At 39.6% G+C, this 9,025-nt stretch overlaps 1 protein-coding gene across 1 annotated transcript; it reads right to left on the bottom strand.

The window, feature by feature from the left end:
• Nucleotides 1–5,786: 5,786 nt before the first annotated feature.
• LOC147887155 (uncharacterized) lies at nucleotides 5,787–8,694 on the bottom strand. The gene is made up of 4 exons (XM_087394993.1): nucleotides 8,406–8,694; nucleotides 6,813–6,886; nucleotides 6,333–6,480; nucleotides 5,787–6,191 (listed from the first exon to the last, which is right to left on the bottom strand). The coding sequence occupies exons 1-4, from the start codon at nucleotides 8,605–8,607 to the stop codon at nucleotides 6,094–6,096; spliced, it is 522 nt and encodes a 173-aa protein (XP_087251119.1). The 5' UTR covers nucleotides 8,608–8,694; the 3' UTR covers nucleotides 5,787–6,093.
• Between the last annotated feature and the right edge of the window lie 331 nt (nucleotides 8,695–9,025).

Below are 9,025 nucleotides of genomic sequence, written 5' to 3' on the forward strand. Positions count from 1 at the left end.
TTCAAATTTCAAAAAGTACCCCCTTCCCCACATTGATGGGGGAGAGGTGGGCTCAATTGTGGGCTTACCCCACCTAGGTTGGGCTAGTGGTTAGGCCTCCTTGGGACCCTCCAAGCCCCTTGCATTAGCCCACTAAGCATTCCCTAATCCATTCCTTATGAGGACCTTTTGAGACCCCAATTCTCCCCTAATGCTAGGGTGGTGCTTCCTCGATTGTGCCACGAGGATCCACTTGGGTGCACTGGCTTATCAATCTTGGTGGCCTAGAAGAGCGTTGGCTACTTGACATTGCCAAGGAGTTATTTTTGTATTTGGTTAGAGACTTAATGGGGCTCGAACACGCCCCCAAGGTTGGGAAGTATCTTCCTCCAAAGACATAAAGGGGGCTACAGGATCATACTCTTCTTCTACTAGGGGAGGCCAAGGGTAAATGGCACTCACCTAGCATATTATTGAATGCAAAACATAGATAAATAATATAAATGACTTATCTTAAGCTCAAAACGTTAAAAAGACAAAAAAGGGGGCATTAATAGGGTGAATGTGTCACCCTTTCTTACACTCTAAATTAGTTAAGAGACACCTAGGTCAGCATTACCTAGTTGTGCTAACTTCAATAGTAGCCTCTTTGGCTTTTTAAACCTCACTTATCAATTGGATTGTTGATGGCCATACTTTAACAAAGAGATGTGGCACTGTCACCATCAATGAATATCAAATTTTTTCATCACATCCTTCCCCCTTTAGGAGTTGATATGCACTAGAACTCCTAGTAATGATGTAGCTTCTTCAACAAGAATTCATTGACCTTGCTTAACAACTCCTTTCCATCAATATCCTTCAATGGTGATTTTTGGTTGCACTTCTTCACATGACCCAAAAGGATGAATTCCTTTTGATGAAATGGTGTTTTGATATGCATCGTTTATGATGGGGAGTAGTTTTAATAGAATTGGGATTCAAAGTGGTTGAAAGAATAGGTCCACCATTCAAGATTAAGGTCCCTTGCAAGTCATGGTCGATGGATTTAAGCGAGGCAACCTAAAGTATCCATATGGATGCTTGGGGCCTTGGCCAAAAGAGTAGATCCATGATGTTATGGAGATTTCCATGACAATTTGAGTGTGATGTACTCCAAGTTTAGTTATCCTCCTATTTATATTTGGAATGTAGATGAGAATAGGCTACAGGCACAGCAAGACAATGGGATGCAAGAGAGCTTGCCAAAAGAGGAAACCGATGTGTATATAGACTTGCACCAGAATGAATGGCTCACTATACTTAGGTTATTCATTCCCTAAATATTACATGTTGAAAGGTCAAAATATTACAAAACTAATTAAGTGTGTCATATTGATGAAAATAAAGTCATGAGCATGCAAAAGAAATGTTAGATGACAAGCGATCTTTCTTGCTTAGTTGAAACATAAGAATTGTCCCTATTCCCTCAATCCAAGTAATATATTAATTAGTTTGGATGGTCAGGGGTCACATGTATAGTTGGAGCTAGTGAAGAGATCTTGGATATATGATTGGATATTGTGCCACTGCTTGCATGCACATACATCACACAAGCTATAGCCTTTAGATATTTTCTCATTTGTAGGACTTTTCAAGTATGCTCAATGCATGGCCATGATATCAACACATGCTTCTACAACATGAGAGTAACGCAACCTTGAACAAATAGATTTAACAACCTCAAATCCTATCATGGATCAAATCAAGAAGTAAGGGATGCAATCGTAGGCTAATTGCCTATGCCAAAATTTATAAGTTGTGCTGAACAATCTAATTGGCCTTCACTATGTGATGAAGTTTCTACAACCCCCTTAGGGGTAAGATGATTGAGTCCTTAGTAATAACATAAATCAAGAATCATGTATGCTATGCAAAGCTGAAGTAGCATGATCACCAATGTCCCCCTAGAAAGCATTTCATCTACTCTTATGTAGGGCAAAGATGCAGTCATTAATTATGTGTTGGTGAAAGGTGCATCAAATCAGATCCTCATATCCAAAGTCACCATCAAGGGAACATAGTGTCATACCTTTATCCTAGCCCTATCTATACAAGTATGTTAGTGTTTGTTGTGAGAAGGGAAGCATAGTGAGACCTAGGATAAGTCTTGACTAGATAGGTGTTACATATTCTCAATGCATGGCCATGGTATCAGCACATGCTTCTACAACATGAGAGTAACCCAAACTTGAACTAGTAGTGTCAACAACATCAAATGCCAAGGTACTACAACTAACAAATTCAAGCAGCACTACAACCCCCCTGAATGAACACTATCCATGTAAGAACCCAAGTGCCAAAATACTAAGGAATTATAACCTACCATCTTACCACAACTAGCCTACCCAAGAGAACCAAATCTAGCTCCACCAAAAGAAACGTATCCAAAATATGCATATGCTCTAAAAATGCCAACCTAGAGGTTCCATTTTTGGCATCATTTGGGGCATGGGTGGAGCATCCTCTAAGTTAATGGGGGGTGCCTTCTTTAATAAATGAAGGTAGCCCACCAATTGAAGTCCACAAGTTGGTGGTAGATGGTTTGGTGCCCATGGTTTGGGAACATGGTTTTGGATAACCATGGTTTTGGGATAACTAAACCAAATTTGTTACATTTTGATTGATAGGTAAACATTGTCTACATCCCAACTACTAGGTATCCTTATCAACTCATTGATAGGTAATCTTATACATCCCAACTAGTAGGTAGCCTTATCAATTCATTGATTAGCATGAAATTTGGCTAATGAGTTAGTTCATCTTATCTAGTTAGTACACAAGTTAATAACCCACCATTTAGTGGTCAAAACCACTACCTTTCATGGTTCTCATGGAAAATGGTTTTGGCTCATGGTTTGATGAGCCATGATTTTGCTTCATGATTTTGGTACATAGATTTAGCAATCCATGGTTTTTTATGTAATCAAACCTCAACCCGAATGGACTTAGTCTTAATGTAACCAAAATATGCAAACTTACTTCTTGAACCAAGCTAGATGAACTTAGTTCCCATCTAACCGAACTAGTTGAACTTATTTTTCATCCACCCAAACTTGATGGACTTCGTTTCAATCCCCAATTGGCTGCTCTAGTCTTCACTTCATAAACTTAGGGTTTTCCTTCAAGTTCAACTTTCCCTTCTTGATTATCTATTCACATGTAATCATGTGAATTACCAATGGTTCCCATTTTTCATAAGTGCATCCCCATCGGTACGAAAGGCTATTGGTGTCTCCCAAAGCCTTGGCACATGCTGTGGGTAGCATGAAACAATGCTTTTTCCTCTAGTATTTGGCTAAGATTTTGGCTTAATAACCCTTTACAAGCATATACATAAATTTCTTTGATAGAAGATCGTCACCCTTATAGTTCTTTAATAACAAATAGTTCTTTATCTTCAAAACTTTTCTCTAAGATATGGCGATTGCAGGTCCTAACATGGATCATGCCTATTTTCTTTTGTGCTTTTAAAATTTTCAACCCTGTTTTGTAGGTCAACTTGTGCAATCAAACAGACATATATGCTTGTAAAAACATGGGATTAATCTTTCTTGATTAGAGAAGATATATAGATAACATCATGTATGCCAAAGAATTTTCTTCTCTTTAATGAAATCATGTTGTGCATGTACATGTAGTAATCAAGTGCCACTGTGATTAGATAATTTGAGTTTATACTTGTATTTTATCAAGTTTAGTAATTGGAAAGGTAGAACCTAAAAGTCATTTATAGATTCAGTTCTCTTTTTGAAAGAAAATGATGGGTGGTTTGGGACTTAAATTCATAGGGATATTTTTGTTTTGCCATGCATGTTGGCATCTTTTGGATTGTCATGCTTTGCTTTGTTGGAAAGTTCGGAACATTACTCACATATCAAACTTAAAATTCATACTTGAATATCACAATAAATTTCACCACCTTACTTTCTATGTTTGTTTTGGATTGCAAATGGAAATGAATAAATTATATTTGCAATATTTTACAATCCTATCATATCGATGGTCTTTGTCACACTTACTCTCTATACACTTCTGCCTGCCTATAGGGTGGTCAATTGCCAACTTCCTACTTAGCCTTGGAACGAGACAGTGTCCACGAAAAAGGCCACAATAGTTTCATCCTAGCTCATGCTACTAGAGTCCAAGGGTGAATGGACCATGATGGACACTCATGCATAATGTCAAGATTCTACCTAAGTATTGGGTTGAGTCATTAAGCTAGTGTTATCTAAGCTTCCTAGCGAGAGGATTATAGATTTGGCTCTAGCTAAGACAAACGCTTCGATTCAATGCAGCCTACTCAAAATGAATTACATGTAGTCATGTTCCAAATCATAATTACTTTTAAACAAAGCAAACCTTCTTGACATTACATTGCATTTAGATTGAGAATCCTTTTTCCAACAAGCATTTCCTTTCCACAAACCCATAACACTCACAAGACGCAATAATAAGAAACGAAGATGGATCCTCTTACTTGGTACTACTTACGCTTGGAATTACATGAATCCACAACATGCCACGTAGAGCTCTCTTTCCAACAAGCATTTCCTTTCCACAAACCCATAACACTCACAAGACACAATAATAAGAAACGAAGATGGATCCTCTTTCTTGGTACTACTTACGCTTGGAATTACATGAATCCACAACATGCCGCGTAGATCTCTCTCTCTCTATCTCTCTCAATATTCTTTTGGTCATTGAGTCATGCACCATCATCTCCCTCTCTCTTGAGACGCAACACACACACACAATGCGCACACGTGTGCATGCACAAGCATATCTGTACATGCACACGAGGGGGTGTGTGAGAGATAGATCTACATTGATGCACTTAGTACATTCCATAGTTGGATCATCAAGACAAACCCACTTCATTTACCAAATCAATTTCTGCCTAATGTTGCAAATAGATGCTATATGCATACCTGATCAAACAAACAAGCAGGTCTCTAAAAGACTTCTTGCATCAAGGTTAACCCACACCTTCAATATGCTTTGTGGGTGATTCAAGAATTGATGGGTAAAACTCGGGGCCCGTCGTATCCTAGAAAGTGTAGTTTCAAAACTAAAAGATCTGGAGAGTTTAGTCCAAAAACCAAAACTTTCAGCACAATTCTTTCATCAAAAACTCGTTTGCCTCAATGAGTGCCTATTTGATATTTTTACCTTTCTATGGCAAAAATGCTATAAATCTATAAGGCCATGAGTAATTGCGAATGCCCTAGATGCATCTCCTTGATTAAAGTTGTCCCATATGTTCCAATTCACCTTCCCTACAAGTGATTTGAGCAAGGATAGAATGGTAAAAATCATTGAGTTTTACTAGTGTTTTAGGCTGTTGGATGCAATTCCATTATCATAGTAAAACCTACATGCATGTAGTTGAATGGCAATGAAGAGCTTTGCATATACTCTTGGCTGTTTAGCTTTTCAATGGCTAGAATATCCACTTTTGAGCTTTTAGATCTCGGGTTTTCTTCAGGAAAGTCTTTGATACTATCTTTGGGCTTCAAAAGCTCCTTTTAGGGTGAATCTAGTACAGGCAATTAGTTCATCATGGTTGAACCATCGTCTCTATTAGAGATGGGGCATACAATCCTATCCAATGCTCTTTAGTTCTGTAAAACCAAGATCGACACATGGTTTAAACCAAGTAACAGTACAAATTCAATTCAAAAACACATTGAAAGAGCATATCTTATTTAGCACAGCTTTTCCCATCAACACACCTACATATACATCAACCACTACAACTGCAGTCATCAGTAGATGTATGATGATATTTAAAAAAAAAGGCCAATTGTTAATCTCAATGCTCTAGCCATCATGCACTCTATATGATAAGAGTTACAACCCTTACAATACCTTTATATATGGGCAGCGCTTAAAGAAAATAGATGAAGTTAGTTTGGAGTGCTTCTGAAATTTTTCTGTTTAAACACGCTACCTGAAAACTGTTAGATGGTATAAAGCATCTGATGGATGACCCTTTTCATCACCTCACTTTTCAGGAGTCGAACACTGATGAGTGGAAAACATTGCTGCCCCTGTATGCTTACTCACAAATTACTGTGCATAACGCCTTGTCCATTCTGCAGCAGTTTTGTCGTGGGCTGCTCTATCAGCCAAATATTGTTGCGCAATTGTCCCTACTAGGGGATCATCTGCAAGTTTTTCAATCCCCTCATGTTGATATGTTGAAGAATCAGCAAGCAAGCACGTAAATGGAGAACTACTGCAACAAACTAAGAAACAGGAATTTTCAAGTTAAAACAACATGCTGATTAGTTACTGTTGAAGCTTACGAGGGTTGGCGTCAGTCAATAACGAGCATATGGATAGTAAAACTTTAGAAATGGTAAGAGCTGGGCTCCAATTATCCTTCAAAATATCGAGGCAAATTTGTCCACTGGTGCTGATGTTGCAATGATAAATGCGGGTCCTGAATGTCACCTGCATACACAATAGATCAGCTATACATAGCCTCGTCTAAACGTATCCAATGCTATGACCTCTCAACACATGTAAAAAAGGATGTACCAAGATGACCCACGAAAGATTGAGTAAGAAATGTTCCACCGGATTTGGCACAGAAATCAAGACAGACGCATACTTTGGATTCCAGAAGACAACAGGCAAAAACCTTGGATCATGTGAGAACAAATAAAAACACACATTTTATTTTATTCTGAACAGAATATCCTTCATTGATATCTGCATTTAGTATGACATATACTGAGGATAAGAGAAGGTCTTTAAATGAGCCAGAATAAAGCATTGCTTACCTTTGGGGGCTTAAAAGGGTAGTCACTGGAAAAACTGATGTCCAAAAAAAAAAACCCCCCGTGGTATGGCGAGCCTACAACAACCAACCTGTTCAGATAAAGCATTCGTACATATAAGAAGTTCCTTTTATTTGCTAAACGGTTGACACTAACAAAACCAACTTCAAGCTTGCCTGACATGAACATAAAAAATCAGAGGAATCTGTCTGCACACAGATACTGCACTTCCATATACCCAAACATCTACACGCTATCCATCTCTCTATTGAACCTTAAGCTAGAAACAAAACAAGTTGGGTCCCCCCACTACACAGCAGTAGCTACCTGACGACATATTTTTCATTAATAACATCCAGAACATACTCAGACTCGTCAAAATAACCTAAGCATGGTTCTTTATCTTTCCTATAGTTGAGCATCTGGATACAACCATCAACATCCTCAAAGATAGCGCAAACTTGCTGCTATGGCACCTGACTTCCATAAACTCTCAACGGTGGATGCAGACATTATAGCATCTTGAATATGCATGTTTCAAAAAGTTATCTTTGCAAAATTCTCGATATGAATGTGATACTCAGTCACGAAGAAGGAATACACTACGAAAAGGACGACGGTTTAAAGTGGCTGGGGAATAAGCTTGATGGCAGACTTCAACAAACAAAAAATCCAAAAACTTGGAGCACTTCTGTCCTACAGCAGAGCATATGGGTATCCCCTTCACCCTAGCACCCAAAAGATACACAAGTGACCATAGCAACTCTAATGATGCACCAAAACACAAAAACAGCCCATATTCAGGCTCACCGAGCCCTCCATGTTGAGCCATGTGTTCAGGCACACCCAGCCCTTCATGCTAGCCTGCTTGGGCCTAGGTGCTAGCACTTCTTGCCCATGTGTCACATCCTCCATGTGCCCATTGCTCACAACCATTTTGCATGGATCCTGCCCGATGGGGGCCCACAGGTGGGGCAGTAACCCATCTAATCCAAGACATGAAGAATGCATAGGCTAAGGAGGATAAGATGGAGAAGAGGAAGTTACCACAAAAAGGTTTCCTACAATGTACAAATATCTCTTCCTACAAGAGATATTTGTACATTGTCGGAAGGGATGACATCTCTCCGTTTGTGAAATGAGATATAAAAATAAACCATGCTTCATGGCCCTTTTAGTGCCTTTCTAGCACACATTCACAAATGATGTTGAGATTGCCATCCTTGAAAGCGGCTATACAAATTCTCTCAAACGACGTTGACATTGTGTATTAGCTTTTAGAGATGACGATAAGATCAACCCAGCTTTCTGTGAGCATGCTGCTTTATTCTCCCGAACAAAACATGCTCTAAACTTTTTCAAGCTTATAAATGAATTGCTCGCACCATCACATCGGGTCGCAATTTTGACCACGAGTTTCGTGTTCTGATCCACCCAAGGAGGACACTTTATCAACCCTCTTGCCAGCATCTTTACTGGTCGTCTATTATGGGCAGCACTCAATCTACCGCGGAAAGGTCAGACAACTTCAACATTTAGGAAGAGGAAAGCTCAAAAGACACCGAAGCGGATTAAAAAGCAACATCAGGGGAGTACCGGCAGGACCCATAATAGTAGAGACCCATTCGTAAAGGTTGTCACCCTTGGGGCCAGCAGAGCAATTGGTAGGAGGGTCTAGGCTGATTTCTGCGAGCTCCTTCTGAATCCTCTTAGCAGAGGCCGTGATTGAAGTAGCGGAAGACCAAGGCCGTGAGCTTCCACCCACCAGGCCAGGATTGGGAGCCGTTCCCGCACTCATCCTTGATATCAATCGCTCGTTATACTAATCCAACTCGACAGTTTTGCATCACAAAGTAAGCATTTGAAGTTCCAACAAAAGAATAGATTCGTTTGTCCATTTGCTTATATACTGTTTTTATTTTAAACCTAATATTCAAACGACTAGTCAAAAGCATTGCCACGAGCATTTACACCAAGCCCTTGGGTGTGTATCTCCCACAGGCAGCTCGGCGCGCTTCTGACACTTTCAATTTCAGAATAGCGGAAAAAAAAAAAGTGAGGACGCAGCCCACAGGTGTGTATGTGCCACGGGCAGCCCAGGATTCTATCTTGGTCACCACGTATTGGTGTGCTTCTGACACCTTCAATTTCAGTATAGCGCAAAAACAAAAACCAAAAGTCAAAAGCATTGAGGACACAGCTCAGTGGTATGGTTG

The sequence above is a fragment of the Dipteris shenzhenensis genome, chromosome 23, assembly GCF_047967505.1.
Source record: "Dipteris shenzhenensis isolate YYH24624 ecotype China chromosome 23, Dip_SZ_1.0, whole genome shotgun sequence".
In the NCBI taxonomy this organism is placed as follows: Eukaryota; Viridiplantae; Streptophyta; class Polypodiopsida; order Gleicheniales; family Dipteridaceae; genus Dipteris; species Dipteris shenzhenensis.

Excerpts from the sequence above, each read along its gene's own strand:
- LOC147887155 (XM_087394993.1), bottom strand. The coding sequence starts at position 8,607 with ATGAGTGCGGGAACGGCTCCCAATCCTGGCCTGGTGGGTGGAAGCTCA. Across the intron at positions 6,887-8,405 it reads TACTATTATGGGTCCTGCCG|GCTCGCCATACCACGGGGGG; the intron begins GTACTCCCCTGA and ends TGGTTGTTGTAG. Across the intron at positions 6,481-6,812 it reads ACCCTTTTAAGCCCCCAAAG|GTGACATTCAGGACCCGCAT; the intron begins GTAAGCAATGCT and ends TTGTGTATGCAG.